At 37.9% G+C, this 16,652-nt stretch overlaps 1 protein-coding gene across 5 annotated transcripts in view; it reads left to right on the plus strand.

Annotated features, from left to right (window-relative positions):
* Positions 1-5,840: 5,840 nt before the first annotated feature.
* Positions 5,841-16,652, plus strand: part of LOC122654631 (beta-galactosidase 10) — a 36,119-nt gene continuing 25,307 nt past the window's right edge. For 4 of the 5 annotated variants that reach the window (XR_006331941.1, XM_043848811.1, XM_043848812.1 and 1 more), the window contains exons 1-10: positions 5,841-6,135; positions 6,230-6,325; positions 6,425-6,537; positions 6,682-6,748; positions 6,906-6,998; positions 8,011-8,154; positions 10,975-11,063; positions 13,224-13,329; positions 13,414-13,501; positions 13,666-13,784. Coding sequence is in view for 4 of the 5 variants with exons in the window: in XM_043848811.1 (XP_043704746.1) it covers positions 5,935-6,135; positions 6,230-6,325; positions 6,425-6,537; positions 6,682-6,748; positions 6,906-6,998; positions 8,011-8,154; positions 10,975-11,063; positions 13,224-13,329; positions 13,414-13,501; positions 13,666-13,784 (1,116 nt within the window). In the remaining variant the exon portion in view is untranslated. Of the gene's footprint in view, positions 6,136-6,229; positions 6,326-6,409; positions 6,538-6,681; positions 6,749-6,905; positions 6,999-8,010; positions 8,155-10,974; positions 11,064-13,223; positions 13,330-13,413; positions 13,502-13,665; positions 13,785-16,652 lie in introns of those variants that run through there. The other variant, XM_043848816.1, reaches the window with a different exon arrangement.

A 16,652-nucleotide genomic window follows, 5' to 3' on the forward strand; every position in this document is an offset into this window, starting at 1 on the left:
GTCACAATGGCCAGGAGCATCTAATGCCCATCATGATTTAATCAATACCATATACATGCTTATCAACAAAAATCAATAAAATAAGCCATTATGTAAAATGGTGAAGGTGGGTAAAGAGAAAAATCCCTTCATCCATCTTCCCCAATGAGTCTTCTTTCAAAAAACCCTTTAAACAGTTTTGTTTTTTTTTTTTTTTTTTTATAATGAAGCTAAACTAAGAGCATCACATGTAATAATGGATACAAAAAAAATAAAACATTCCAATTTGATAGCAAGACTCTGATACCACTGAAGGCGATCAACATAAATCCGCAGAAGCGTGGTAGGATTGATTCTATCAATGGAGAATACTATTAAATTATCTATGATAACAGGAGAATTGATCGTTACTTAGAGTCTCACAGATGCAAGACCTCTAATCAATGATATCCTTTTTTCAGTCGTTCTACACACTACGCAAAGCTAGGCGCTCCCACACGATCAAGCCAACTCCTCCACACACAAGGGTTCTCAAAACCCAATCTTTCTCCAAGATCAAATACTAAGAGAGGGAGAAGAAGAGAGAATGGTTCTAGGAAGTGGAGTGCTCCATCGATTTTCCTGGGATGAGAGAGAGCTTCTTGAATTTTGGCAATCTCGTGAATATATGTGATTTGCCCTCTCACTCTCAAATTGGTAGCACACATGGGTAAGGAATATTAAGTTTTCTATTGGAACTCAATCGCCAACCCATCCAATCTTTCCCACCAAGGAAAGATCCTTATTGCTAGAAGAATCCAATATTGGGTCCAATATCCAATATTGACCCAACATCTTTCATTTTCTAACACTCTTGCTGTTTTGTTGGAATGGTGGATTCAGAAGAGAAGAATCAAGTGATGTTCAAGAGTTGAATCGAACTATGGAAAAATCCAGAACCTGTCAACGTGATTCACAGATGGGCCAGGTTGTGGATAGAGTTGAATGAACTCTAAAGTCATCAAGAATCCAAGGATAGGAAACCTCTAACAATAGCAGTTTTCCCATCTTCATTTACTAATTTTATTGATTAATCAAGGATAAGAAACTTCTAACAGTAGCATAAATCAACTACGATTATGAAACCTCAAACCATAAATATGTCATGAATCTATAATGTATAACTGATTACTTAGGGACAAGGATTGGAATGAGATATGGTTCAAAAATGGATTTTGTAAAAACTTGAAAGCTCAGCTACGATTGCACATTATATCATTTTAGCATCTTGTAATGCTATGCTCTTACTTAGAGTTGAAGAAGAACATTCACATTACTTACATTCAAGTTAAGTTGAAGCAAGCTGGGAGGAGTTGCAGGTCGAACCGAGCTAGGAGGAGTTGCAGGTCCTAGAATGGTGGTCTAAGAATAGAGCGGAGGAGTTGCAAGTAGTAGACCTCAGTAGCAGGTTTTACCTTCCAAGTTGTCAAAAGCCATTGATGGGTTGTTTCAGCTTAGCGGTGAGAATGGTGGTCGCCTTTGAGGTTTAGGGTTTCTCCTCGGTTTGTCCTTACTCAACATGCCAAGTAATGGAAGCAAAATGTTTATTTTAGCAGGAATGAAAATTTGGTCAACATTTAGTTTATTCTAATGTTTTTAGTTCTAGGTTAATAGAGTGGGTTTATTTATCAATTATTTTGGAAAGTAGGGGTGGCATGCATAAATTTCCAAAACTCACGAAAGTTTTTGTAGATACTGTAGGCGATACTACGGTCCATGGGATCATGGTGGTTCACCTTGGGAAATCAATAAAAATATATGTTCAAGTTCCCAACTCTTGGGATCTCCAAGGTTGTCCCTAGGGAACCCTAGGGCACCTTAAACTTGCTTGGGCATCCTATTTTCAATTTTTAAGATTTTCCATGGTCGCCCATGGTGCCCTACTGGAACCCTATTAGGGTTTGGTATGACAAACCAATGCCCAGTCCATCTCTTTGACGCCCCATAGAATTAATGGGATCCATGTCATAGAGAAAACACATCTCTATTCCATCCCATTAAAAGAGGGATCCATCCCACACCCGAATGCGATGCGGAAAACAATTGATTCGGGTTACTTTCACATCTCATGAATAATCATAAAATTAAATCAACATGAATTAATATAAATTTGCTAACCTGATGAGCCTCAAGTGTTGCTCCTCCAATAGATGATGGTTCTTCCTCCAATGAGCACTCCAAGTAAATAGATCTAAACCCCCAATCGTGCAGCCAAGCTCTTCAAACCAATCCTAGATCCTCTTCAGATCTTTAAGCACACATCTGGGTTTCCAAAACCCTAACTCTCAAATAATAGAGAGCAAGAAGAAGGAGAAAGAAGAGATCACAAGAGAGAAAAGGGAGCAACCAAATTCGTCCAAGGCTAGGAAACGTGGGTTGCCCCCCTTCCCCTTGGTGTGTTTATATAATAGGGTTTCTAAAACCCTACTTGGACCAATCCCAGTGAGAGTCTAACACTCTCTCTCCTTGATGGCTTTCCTGGTTAAACTCAAAGTGCTTCTAATTGGTGAAGAAGCAGAATCTAATAGGGAATGATATAATTAATTAATTATTTTAATTTATGAATAATTACAATTAGCATCATATCCATAATTAAATAAATAACCAATTATTTTAGCAAATTCCAAATAACTCCCTACATGATAATAAAGTATCATGTACAACCCCCCCCCACTAATCAACACCATCATTATGGAATCTAGGGCATGTATACTAGTACTGCCAAACCCCATTCCATAGTACATGTCCATACAAGAGTGTCTGTGTATTTGATCGGGTCCTGCAAAACTTGACAAAACACTTTAATCAAATAACTATATACAATCTATTATTTTATGTAAAATAGGTTTAACAAAACCATTTCCAAAACGGCACTGGATCCAGATTTCGATCTGACCATTCACAGACAATCTCAATCTTGGTGTTCCCCAATCGAACAGTGGTGACCATGTTGAGTAACTCCTTCACTCACAAAGTGTTCACGCATTCTCAGAACACCGGCTTTGACTCACTTGAGTCTCAGTCATTGATGAACCAAAGAATGTGATCACACTTTGTAGTGACAGGGTTCCCTCAGGTACAGGGTCTCGGTGACTCATGTCTATCCCTTCCTACATCTGGCAGTAATACATGGGGAAATCGACAAAGTAGATTCTTCGCCATTACACACATCGAACATGTGAGTACTCGCATTTGTACCTTGACATCACATGTCTAGACATACCCAACGCGATGACCATATGATAAGGGTGCCCAGCCCAAACCCTAGTCGTGATTACCATTTTAAGTAATACTTACAGACACATAATGCTCAAAAAGTTTATATCGCATGTGATAATATTAAACCAAAATGTATAAATGGTCAATACAAAGTAAAACCAGATTGAACCGGATTGAACTGGGTTTGATGGACACATAAATCCAACAGATACCTGATAACTCAGGGGAGGTACGTGTAAAAAAACCCTTTATTTTTTGTATGGAAAAAGGTTGTTGTACTCCCTATAGAACCCGATAAGGCTAATATTTATTTGTATTGGTATCGGTATGGGTGCCAATTAGGGTTGCAAGTTTGGCCCTGTCGGCCCGAACCCTCCCTGGCCCGCCCTGAGCCCGAACAGGGCCTGGGTTGAGATATTTGGCCCTGAGGGCGGGTCAAGGTTGGAAATTTCTGACTCTGAGTCAGGGTCGAGTCGGGTCGGGTCAGGTTAGGGTTGAGGCCTCAAGCTAAGCTTGGCCTTGGCCTGGCCCGGCCCGACCCTGATTTAAGTTATACTATAAAATATATCTTGATATAATATATACATTATAAACTTGAAATGTCACCTACATTTTTTTTATATAATATATTATATATGAAGACAATAACTGATATAATACATTTTAGTATAGTGTTATTTTATGTAAAATTGATAATGTTCTTCTAGGCCCATTCCAGCCCATGCATTTCTTTCCCCTTCCCCATAATCAAGGCCAATCAGGGTCAGCCCGGCCCGACCCTGAGGGCGGGTCAGGGTTGGATTTTTTTGGCCCTGAGTTAGGGTCGGGTCGGGTCTGGGCCCAGCTAAGGGGACTTAGGGTTGGGCTAGGGTTCTGTAAAGCCCGACCCAACCCGACCCTGTTGCAGCCCTAGTGCCAATTATGTTAATTAGATCCCTTTTTTGCCACAAGAAAAGGTCCATTTCTTAAAATTTTAATAGGTGGACGGAAGAGGTGTTACATAACAACTAACAACTACAAGCTGTTTGTTGAGGACAACTGCTTAATGCATTTGGTAGAAGTGTGGAGCATAAAAGCCAACCTGGTAGGAGGTCTTGTTTCATGGTTCACATATTTCCTTCCTCCCCCTTAGAATATAGTACCTATAAAAAAAAAACAGCTTGTCATGCCATAGACCTAGCATAATGGTTATTCCAACCAAGCGTGTCAATTTTGGATTAGAACCAGAGCCATCCCGATAGGAACTGGAACCAACCTACCCAATAGCTTATTGATCTAGTTCTGGATCTACCGATTAAGTTATTGCTCTTGCAATGGTTCTAAAACTGATAGACTAACTAGGAACCGTAGGAACTAGAACCATTGGAATCAGTATAAATCCACATCCTAATCTTATATATTATATAATTTTTAAGACTTATGGTTATTATAGCTAAGGTCAAGCCCTTTACTTTTTTTCCTTTCAATTTTGATCGGTATCTCTTGTCCCATTTACTATTTTACTCAAGATTCATTGTTAATTTAATGATCCATTTGGGAATACTAACTAAATAACATGCTTTAAAATAATCTTAGTTTATGAGGGTGGAACCGTGAAGTGTTCTTACTTATTAATTAAATATAAAACAAGAGATAATATGGACAAGTTACGTGATTTGAGATAAAAATTGATTGTGGATTACTCACAATATATCACATGTAATTGAAATTAGTCTTATTATAACATTATTGAATATATGTAATTTATGTTAGGGATTTTTTTTAAAAAAAATTTGGACTGTTTGGAACCAATTAGGAATCGATACCAGAACGAGAACCAGCCCACCCATTAATTAATGGTCTAGAATCTGAATTTTTATCCGCTACCGTGCACTACAGCGCTGCTGTGCCATCATGCGGCGCAGCAGTGGACATGTGTGCACAGCAGGTCCCACTATGCACACATGGCCGTTGTTGCACCTCATGATGCGCACAGCAACGCCTCTAGTACTAGAGTGGATCAAGGTCCCTAGAATCTTAGGTTTGGATACGATTAACTTATTTAACTGGATTGGTCTTGACTTCTTAGGGCCATAACCATTAAGAAACCGGATCAATTGACACCCTTATTCCATCAATGAGCTCACAAGGCTTAAGAAAAGTAGCAAATTCCCAAAATGTAGTTTCTAACCCGACCCGATAACTTTGCCCTATCTACCACCCAACACTATTTTGCTTTTAGCCTTTGACCAAAAACTTTGTTTTTTAAGTTACCAAAAACACTATTTGATAGATATTGCCTTTGCAGAGACACACACATTAAAAAAACACTATTTTATAGCAAAAAAAGTCCCATCTGTACACTGTCGAGTGTATCGGTGCAGATTTTATCGGGACCATTTTACCGCCTAAAAAAGTGTTTTTTTTCCTCCTTTCCCTCTGCTCGCAGACCAAAAGTCGAGAGTAAAAGAGACTACTACAGACTTACACAGTACAGAGTGGTTCCCACTCTCGTTGGATCGCTTCGCCTCATTCGCATAATAGCATTTCACAAGAAAACCAACCAAATCCATCTCTCTCTCTCTCACCCTCTGCTGACATCAACACGCAAATTTCAATTAATGAGGGTAGATGAGAATTTGTTTGTTTGTGAGGTTTTTAATGCAGATTTTTCTGCTTAAAATGAGATTGAGTTAAGCTTTTACTCTGAGCTAAACAATGGAGGAAGGGAAGTGGAAGGTCTCTGTGTGGAAGGATCGTTTGTTCTTGCTCTTCTTCTTCTTCTTCTTCTGCTGCTGCTGTTTCTCTGTGTCTTGTTTAGGAGCTAATGTAACATATGATCATCGCTCTCTCATCATTGATGGCCAGCGAAAGCTTCTCATTTCCGCTTCCATACATTATCCTCGCAGCGTCCCTGGGGTTAGTTAATACACTCCTATTGAATGCTCATTTTGGTTTCTTGTGGTTTCTGGTTTTTGTTTTGATTGGTAATAATAAGTGTTGAATGGAGTAGATGTGGCCGGGACTCATTCAAACTGCCAAAGAAGGAGGGGTTGATGTGATCGAAACTTACGTTTTTTGGAACGGACATGAGCTTTCTCCTGGCAATGTGAGTTGATTAATCGATATCTTGGTTAGATAGAGACAAAAATAAATGCATTGGTAGGTTTGGTTGGGACTTAATTGGTCTTAGTTTTGAATCCTGTAGTATTATTTCGGGGGACGCTTCAATCTGGTGGAGTTTGTGAAGATTGTTCAGAGAGCTGGGATGTATTTGATCTTGCGGATTGGCCCATTTGTTGCAGCGGAGTGGAATTTCGGGTCTGTTTTTTATTTTATTTTGATTTTGATATTGGATTGGATTGGATTCTTTATTGGTGTTATCATGGTTCAATCTTTGTTTCCAAGTGCTTCCAATTTATTTTTGTGGATGAAAATTGAACAGTTAGTAGTGGTACATTACAGTGGCGTTCCTGTATGGCTGCATTATGTGCCTGGCACAGTCTTCCGAACTGACAACGAACCCTTTAAGGTATTGAAAACTAGTCAATTTTCTCATTTGTGTGCTTGACTGTAAATGTGTGTTCTGTACTATCAAGCTATCTAAAGTTTGATTATTAAGCAATGGTTTTCCTTGAATGACTGCATTTTGATCTTCCTAATTCATTTGTCTTTTTTTTGGAATCCAGAATCACATGCAGAACTTCACAACTTTCATAGTGAACATGATGAAGCAGGAGAAGTTTTTTGCATCACAGGGAGGCCCTATCATCTTGGCGCAGGCAAATATAAAGTTTCATTTAACTAAATTGTGTGGTTGATTTTTTTTGGCAGTACTAGCCTGAATTACTGAAAATATCAAAATAATTTAATTTTTCGAGTTTTAAATGGTTTTTGCTCTCTGTGACCACAGTTGGTCACACTGAGCCTGTAACCATACCAGAATTACTTTCATAAGTACAGTAGAGGTTCTTTTGTCTTCTAACAGGCAGAAATGGTACTATATACCTAATTAAAAATTTCATACAATCAATATCTTGTCTTATTTGATCCACATTTGATGGTTACTACTCAGTGTAACCATGCATTGTTATACTGAGAAGATTCCTTTTTAAATAACTCTCTGAATTTTGGGGAATATGTTCAATTAAACATTGGATGTTTATAACTTTGAAGGCAAAAACAATGATACTACTGTTCTTAAATCTGGATATTGAGTTGGATTGCGGCTGAACTATCTTCAAATTTTACTTGATAAGGATAATTAATTTCAATTCTACATTGAAAATATAGAGGCTCCATTTGTTTCCAACTGAACTACCTTTTTATACTGATTTTACTTGAGGATTTTCCACTATATATTGAAACAAATGAAGTATATTCAAAAATTAATTCTTCATCGGGAAACTATTTATCATCTTGATGAGAATTTGTACACAGTATGGAAGCCTGTTACTTTGGATCTTTGAAATCTATATTTAAATATTCTTCTTCAACCGGAAACTTAACTCTCGAATATTTCCTTGCATGTTGATGTATTCTATCCAAGTTTCTTGATTTTTTTTTCACGAGCTTTCACAATGTCGTAGTAAGAAACAAAAATTTAGGAAGGCCAGATGTCATGGAAATAATTTGTCCTACTTGGTGGTGTTAGGTGTTTGTTAGAAGTTTCTCACCAGTGTCACATCTTCAGCTACTCTGCTTATAATGTTTTGGTCCTGTTGGATAAATCTCTAGGATTGTATAACAGGTTATTGAGTGAACTTGCATTGATGATCCTTGCATTTAATGCAGATAGAAAATGAATATGGTGACACTGAAAGGGTTTATGGAGATGGGGGAAAGCCCTATGCTATGTGGGCCGCAAGAATGGCTCTCTCTCAGAATATTGGTGTGCCTTGGATAATGTGCCAGCAATATGATGCTCCTGATCCTGTGGTGAGAGATTATTAACCTATTAACTTTTCTTAAGCTCACAGCAACTAAGCTGCACAAGACTATGTTTTGATACTAGAAAATAATTCTTTGGTGGTGCCTGAGCTTGTGTCTGCATGTCAATCAAAGTAGTTGTACATTTCTATTAATAGACCAATATTTAGAGGAAAACCTACAGTAGAGAATCCAACTTCACAAATCTATGCTAAATAATTGGAGGGTAAAGGCTGGTCACGCCGCCAGGGTGTCCAGCCTGTCTTCCTCTCTTCCTCCCACCCCCGAAGAAATCTAATACACCCAAAAACCTAATTCTCTCTCTCTCTCTCTCTCTCTCTCTCACACACACACACACACACACACACACACACGGCCTGTAAACGGATCAGATTTGGCTCGGATACGGATCGGATGTGATCGGATCCGGATATTCCCTGGCCGAATATGGGTACCTCTAAACGGGTTCGGATGAATTCAGATGCGGATCGAATTCGGATTTTCGATCATTTGTTTACATCTCTGCCTTGTGTAACCCGGACCTTCCTCCCCCTAGCGGATACAATTCACTCTCAATCCATATCTCTTGGATCATGATTCTCTTTTCTTCATATTCTAGAACCTGTTGAATCTTCGAAAACCCTTAAGATCATTATTTACTTAATTTTTTATCATCAAGTATTCGGATTTTTTTCCGGACGGATTTTTATCGGAGTATTCGGATTTTTTTTTCTTGATGTCTCTAAATGAATACGGATGCGGATCGAATTCGGTTTTCGGTTATCCATTTACAGCCCTTGACACACACACACGTGTCAACATGTAAAAGAGCACTTAGAAGGGACACCTTATGGTTGGCCTCTTGCATATACCTCCACCTTAGTTGCTACCTTATTGGAATTCTAATGAGAATCCCACAACAAGGTTTGAGGAATCGGTTTTGACCTTTGTCAAAACTGAACTATTTCGCCAAACCACCGAAACCTTGTCGAAACTCTGCACATTTCAGTGTTGGTTTCATGTGACCATTTCAGTGCTGGTTTCTTATGACCATTTTGGTGGTCAAATGGCCATATTTTGACCTGAAACTTTGGACATCCAAAACACAATAGAGCCTTTAGATTGTTAAAAAACACAATGCCTTTAGATTGTTAAAAAACTCACTCAAATTGTTAGTTTGGTTTCGTGCACTAGGCTGGCAGTGTAAAACATACCTTGGCTGTATATTTCTCAAATATAGCCTAAGCTACACATACTTTAGTACTATAACACACAAAAATAAATGAAAACTAAAATGCAATTGTAATTTACAAATGGAGAAAAATCATTTAATATTATGTAGGTGATTTGGGCAAAATACCAAATCTGGGATTTTTTTCCCGCTAAAAGGCAAAACCACTCGAAACCAAATTGAAACTAAATCGAAACTGAAATTTCGATCAAAACAATGCTTTTATATTTACAATTTTGTACTGAAACTGAGTCAAAACCAAAATTTCGGCCGAAGTTTTGGTTGAAACCTTGCATTTTTACTGAGTCACACCCAGTTTTGTTTCAATCTTTGTCGAAACCAAAATACTTCGCGAAATCTCAGTGGTTTTGACTGAGATTTTGAATTATGGCCCACAACTACAATCTTAATGTCAAGAAAACGACTTAAAGTTCCATCAAAGTTAGTATAAGTCCTACTCCAATGTAATCTTGCGGTCTTGCTAAATTGACCCAACAATTACAAATACCACATGTATGCATCCCAGCAGTGGGGTAAAATCGAGGGGGAGAGTGGGGGTGGGGAAGGAGAGGAGGCCGCTCATAAAGGTTTGAGTCAAATATACAGAAGGTGTAACCAGAATTCAAAATGCTTCATGAAAGGAATCTAACCAACTCTCAACTGAGTGCGAGAGGGTATATGATACTCCAAATGCTGAACATGATTAAAGACAAAGATTGAAGAAGGAAGTAGTAGGAAATGATGATGAGGAAGAGGTCAACCAAGTCAAATTCAGTTTCAAGGAGTTGGATCTTCCAAATCTCGACCATGATTAAAAAAAAAGTTATTCTGATTCAAGTATAGAGCCAATAGCTTTGCAATGCATCATGTGAGGATGATTACGGAATATCATTATTGTATTTGGTCAAGGAAGAAAGGACCACTGATTGTAAAAGAAGTTCAATAGAAAGAACAAGGAGAACAAATAGGTAGCGTTGAATAATCTGTATTTGCATTGGTATAGGATTGCTGAATTATATTTTTCAGTATTCAGAGTATGCATGTCTCTATTGTGATGTATAAACTGGTTGACCACATTTCATCAAATATACCTAACTAAGCCAAATCAGTGGTGTACAGAAACTTGTTGTCAATTGAGAGTGCCAATAGCCCTGCTACTCAACATGTGAGGTTGATCTGAATACCCATCACATCTTGCTTAAGCAAGAAAAGTGGCGTCAGTGATAATATGAGCTTCAATATCAAGGAAGTCATCTCACTGCTTTGGATTGTTATGTACTTGGTTCCAAGATTAGCATTGTACGTGTGTAGCTTTGAAAGACATCAGTGTTGTTTAGTGCTATTAAATTCCTATCTATTTGAGAATTGTGATATTCTGTTTCAAAAGAAGTTTCAAATTTCTAGCGTCTACTTAGTGTCTTGTATGCGGTTATTGCTTGTGCTGGAACCCACCATAAATATTTCCTACCATCATATTAGAAAATGTTTTTTTTTCAGTTCTTTTTTTAATAAAATTCAACTTGTTTGTATATCTGCTTTTAATAAGTGAGATTTCGCATCAAATTTAGAGCATGACCCTTACCTTGTGACATATGCAGATCAATACCTGTAATTCGTTTTACTGTGACCAATTCACACCCAATTCTGCCAACAAGCCAAAAATTTGGACTGAGAATTGGCCTGGATGGTAATGATTTTCCCTTTATATTTTCAATGTTGACAAAGAATTCTTGTTTGTTGAATTTTTTCCTTTCTTGAAAGCTTCTTTGTCTTTTTATTTTTAATATCACTGATTTGATGCAAGTGTTGTTGTCTGCTTAGCTCTAGAATATATGATAGTTATCTTTTATGTGTATTTGTTTCTATAACCATTAGTGTCCAATATATAAATCAGTACCTAACTACTATAACATGCATTAGCCAGAAAAGTGGCAGGACTAAAAGAAAAGGCAGAAAAGGAATGCATAAGAATGCAAATCTAATGAATCCAGGCACTAGTACTGATACGTATGCGGCAAGGAGAAGAGATAAAATAGCAAGGAAATAAAGAAGAGATAACAAGGACAAATAGAATGACTAATAGGATAACTTGGCTTTACTGAGGAAGCGTAGCCTCGTGGTGATGCAAACCCGAGAGGGTAATATTGAATCTGGAAGAGGGTTCTGATCTGAATCTGGTTTGAATGGATTATGGTTAGTATGATGGAGGTTGATGGAGGGTGGCTGCAGGGAATGGATAAAGGAGATGAAGAGGATGATGATAGTTGAAGATGAAGATATATCGGTGGCAGCCTAGAGTCCCACTAGTTGCTCAACCGTTGGAGTCCCACCGAGGTCACGATCGAAGGAGTCCCACCTTGATCCCACTTGAGTTAAATTCTCAAAGAGAGCAATTTGTTTTCAATTCATGGTTGCCAAGAGAGGCTCCCACGGTTTCTTTTTATATAACCCAAGTGTGGAGGCTAAATGCCTCTAGAAACCACAAATTACATTAAAGGGCTTTTGGGATTCCAAGAAAGAAGTAATTCCTACGAAGTCAAATTGAAAAGACTTAAGCCACAATTAAAACTTAGCACTAGACTCTAGACTACTACTTTGGAAACTGAAAAAGACTAACCAATAGTCCTAGGAATAAGAAAAGGCTCATATCATGCCTTGGAATACAAAAAGACAAGTACTAAAAACTATGAGATACACTGGCGGCCATAGTTGTTAAGGCGCCTAGGCGAAGCAAGGTGGTGGAGGGGGCTGAAAAACAAGCCGCCACCAACAAGGCGCCAAGGCGTCACCTAGGCGACCAAAGGCGCCTGGACGTCTCGGCGATGCCTTGACAACTATGCTAGTGGCTATTAGAGTTCTACCTAGAAACATGAAAGGACTCTTAAATAAGCCTAGGAAATATGAAAAGACTCTTTGAACTTCATAACTACAAAACAGAATTTGTTGAAGCTGTTGCCATGTGGACCAGGTTCTAGAAAAGAACCTTGTGAGCCAATTTCTCCCTGCATCACGTGGCTTTACAGAGGAAGCCTCATCTCGTTTCTCAAGAGAGAAAATGTAGGGAATCAAGCCTATCATGTCTAGTCTCCTTTCATTAGGCTGCTACTAATTAATAGGGCTGCTGAGGGGGCAGCCATTACACAACTTCTATATCGTTTAGTTACAACTCTGTTACAACTCCTTCCACGTATTTAAGAACTCACTCCTTAACTCCTATTGTTAACCCATGATGACCAACACTTACAGTTTAACTACCCAACATGACATTGGAAATAATCCACCAGATAACTAAGTAACTAACCATAATCCTACAATGCTGTAATTCCTACCTGATAACTACGTGACTGACCAAGCATGACGTGGTACACGTAACAAGTGCATATCATCCATATTTGGTGAGAGTGGCAAAGATAATGAGTTTCCTTGTTCTTTATATTTCGTAATGCTTTAAATCTGAAGTTGTTGTACCATCCTTAATCCCACAAGGATCTGTTTTATTAAATCCAAATTGGTGAGCAGATCACCAAATAGGCAAGTTGGGTTACCTTGCATCATAAGTTAAACTCTTAAATATTTAATAGAATTTGTCATATATTATACTCAACTGAACAGTGGGGGGTTTGTCTTAGAGGGGGATTCCCACCTCTATACATTTCTTAGTTTGCTGGTGGTCCAAGTTTTCAGTATTGACCAGAAAATGGAGCCAAATGTTCCACTTCGTTATTGAACAAAAAGTATTCTTATATTTTAGTGCATTTAGCGTTTAGCCTGCTAACTAAAGCAATGAAGTATTTGAGTCTGGCATTACTTTAATTAAAGATGATCATATGTTGTTCCATTCTTCCAGGTTTAAAACATTTGGATCCAGAGATCCTCACAGACCACCTGAAGATGTTGCTTTCTCTGTTGCTCGTTTTTTTCAGAAAGGCGGTAGCGTGCATAACTATTACATGGTAGTCTGAATATTCACATATTTATATTCTAAGGGTTGTGGTATTACTCTTGTTTGTATGGCTAAAACATTTTTTCCCCATTAGTATCATGGTGGAACAAACTTTGATCGCACTTCAGGGGGACCATTTATTACCACGAGCTATGATTATGATGCACCAATTGATGAATATGGTGGGTTCTCAACTTATCTTGCTGTTACCTGCTAATTTTCTACCTCCAATATTCATTTAAAAATCTTCCAGTTCCGTTATACGGCGAAAAATGTGAATCAAATGTTTTTCGTTTTTGTTTCTTAGATTTTCTGTTGTACTAATCATTTCAAATGTGAATTCCAGGGTTAGCCAGGCTTCCAAAATGGGGACACCTTAAGGAGCTTCATAAAGCTATAAAATTATGTGAGCATGCACTGCTACATAATGAGCCTACACTACTGTCTCTAGGTCCTTTACAAGAGGTGATTTTCCTTTCTGCTAGGATGTAAAAAATATGCTTGTAGAAAGTATTGAAATATGTCAACTGAAATATTACTATGAGAAATTGATTTCACCTGCCTTTTTACTGTGATCAACAATATGATATGAAAAATACATTATCATATTTTCCCTTCCAAAAACATGGAAGAAATGGGCTATGGTGATTGTGAGGTAGACTAAGGATGATAAGTTTCTTGAGTGAAATATACAATTCCTAGGTAAATGATTATATGGTTTTAGTTCTTTTTAGTTGCGACTTCTTAATTGGGCCTGGCTCCATCTCCAGGGTATGATTGGGCTTGGTTGAAGCGTTAGGCTTCCAAAGCCAACAATATATATGTTGGATTATTCAATGCAAAGCTTAAGCTGTTAAGTGGATAGACTGACTAGTGTATGAAGCATACAAATTCCAAAGTCCTAGCTTAGTCGATGTGAGATTATTGCCAAACACTCCCCATGTGTTGCTCCTCGTGGCTGGCAATGCATGTGGCACTTGTAGACTTGTAGTCCCCTCATAGCTGGGTTGTGGATGTGGATGTATTATTAAGATATTGTTGGTCTTGTTCAGATGCCATGTTGAATTATGCAACTCAAAAGCTTAAGCTTTTAAGTGGAGAGGCCCAACTAGTATATGAAGTCATACAAAGTCCCATACTTAGTTGATGTGGGATAATTCCCAAACTGTATATACTGTGTAACATTTGCACTCTGTATTATGTATATGGCTGACATTACGTGATCAGGGGCTTGGTATGCATACCCTTTCACCCTCACATGTTGCAAGGTTTAACATGACGGGGGACACTTGAAGTGCATAGCACACACACACACACACCCACAACCCACACCCACCCACATGCCCATTCTTTTGATTCATTGTAGGTTCTTATTTCTTAATATATTTGATAATTGATATCATGTAAAAAAGTATACGCCAAATGTTTTCTGAGTGACCAAAGACTTGTGAAAGCACATCTGACTTGTTATTTTCTTACAAATGACAAATTAAAGAGAAAAAAAAAGATGTGCAACACATATTTATGATACATCATATATCACAACAAAACCTTACTGTTTAATTGAAAATCACAACAAATAAATTATAACTAAGAACACATGAAATTATTTTGTCCAGGTGGTCATGGAGAGAAAGTGACAACATATGCACACATCTGATGCTTAGGTGCTTGTGTAGTTGGCCATTTCTTGACCATTATTACCTAGTCCCCTCTGGACTGCCTTGGTTTCCTAGGCCATGTTTAGTTGTTGCCTTGACAAATGAGAACACTGGCTATGTATATGAAAAGTTAAGAACAAAACTAATTATTGTTTTTGTACAAGCATTTCCCCACAGGTGAGAAGGTCTTGGTTTGATTGCCATCATTGTCACTTAATCCTGGATCAACTTAGTACCTCTGATGAAAACTCATTCATCTAGAAGGGTGTCTTGAACCAGTGAAAAATAAAACCCAAATCAACCTGATGCAAAATGTGCTTTGGTTAGTTCACTGCCTGACCCAGCCAGCTACCTAATTTCAGTTAGTATCCTTATGCCTCTGTAGTGTAGTTTGTGATGGTAGATAATGGCGTTGGTAGTGTCTAGAGATGTCTGTGACAGCTCTTGGCATTATGAAGATCTGCACTGATGTGTTGTTTATAGATTTCATATTGGGTGGATATTCCATGACAAGGCATTATCTGGAGCTCCATGTGGTAATGGCTTCAGCGGTCTGCTTCTGAGAGGACTTTGGTGACAGGAGGTTTGCTTTGTTTTTTCCTTTTCTGAAGAATTGTGATTCTCTGTGAGGATTGTTTGAAATTCTGGGAATTCGTATAAATTGGAGATTCCTATACAGTTGAATTAGCACATCGAAACATTGTTAAGATTCCTCTCATTTTTTTTTATAGAGTTTCCTATTAAATTTTTAAAGACTTGACAGTTTCCTTCTTGCCTACATATCAGTCCCTCAATGGAAAGGGAAAAGTATTGCAGGCCTTGATTACACATTTCTGTTAAGAAACTAATTTAAAGAAAATGTATGCACTTACAACCGCTCGTAAATCTTATGCTCGGTTTGAATGCACATGTGACTATTGCGGATGGGATGATCTCACTTCTTAAGAGAAGTTTTCCTGTGAAATGCTATTTCATGCATGTCAAAATGAGAAGGTTCTTGGTGGTTGGCTTAATTGTTGATTTGCTCTCTGAGCTGGTTGATGATCTGTTAGTTGTCTGCACTTGTGCACTAGGTTATGCCAATGGTTTGGATATTCCTTTGCTGACAGTAGCTGTAAGATTACTTCAAGGAATAAAACGTTGATTTTATTGGGACTGAACCCCAGAATATCCTGTGATTTAAGAAAAACCACTACCTTTTTTTTTTTTTTTTTTAAAGTTCATCCTATTTCAAGCTAAATTATTGATTTGATTGTAGTTTCTGTTGAAACTTGCACTTTTTGGCCTGTTAAACTGTATGTCTATGTGTTTTGGTTTGTGGTTCCATGGATCTCTGTATTGTTGGGACATGTTTACCTAAGCCTCTTTGTATCATTTTTATTTTTGTTTATAACCTATTTAAAAAAATCATTAATAAAGATCTAAAGAAAACTGTTTGGTAACAATTAGACATAATAGAGTATAGAATGAGAAATCATTTGGTAACTACTTATCTGTAAATTATTTTTATAACCGTTTTAAGAAATGGACCCAAAGCCCATATATAGTATAAGTGGTGTGTGAAGAGATTCCCTCTGTACCCATCTTCCAAACTATTTCTCCTTCTGAGGGGGTGTGGAGAGAAAAAAAGGACATACTTTCCGCTGCTTTGAATCTCCCCCTGTGATCTGAT

This window comes from Telopea speciosissima, chromosome 3, assembly GCF_018873765.1.
Source record: "Telopea speciosissima isolate NSW1024214 ecotype Mountain lineage chromosome 3, Tspe_v1, whole genome shotgun sequence".
Classification (NCBI taxonomy): domain Eukaryota; kingdom Viridiplantae; phylum Streptophyta; class Magnoliopsida; order Proteales; family Proteaceae; genus Telopea; species Telopea speciosissima.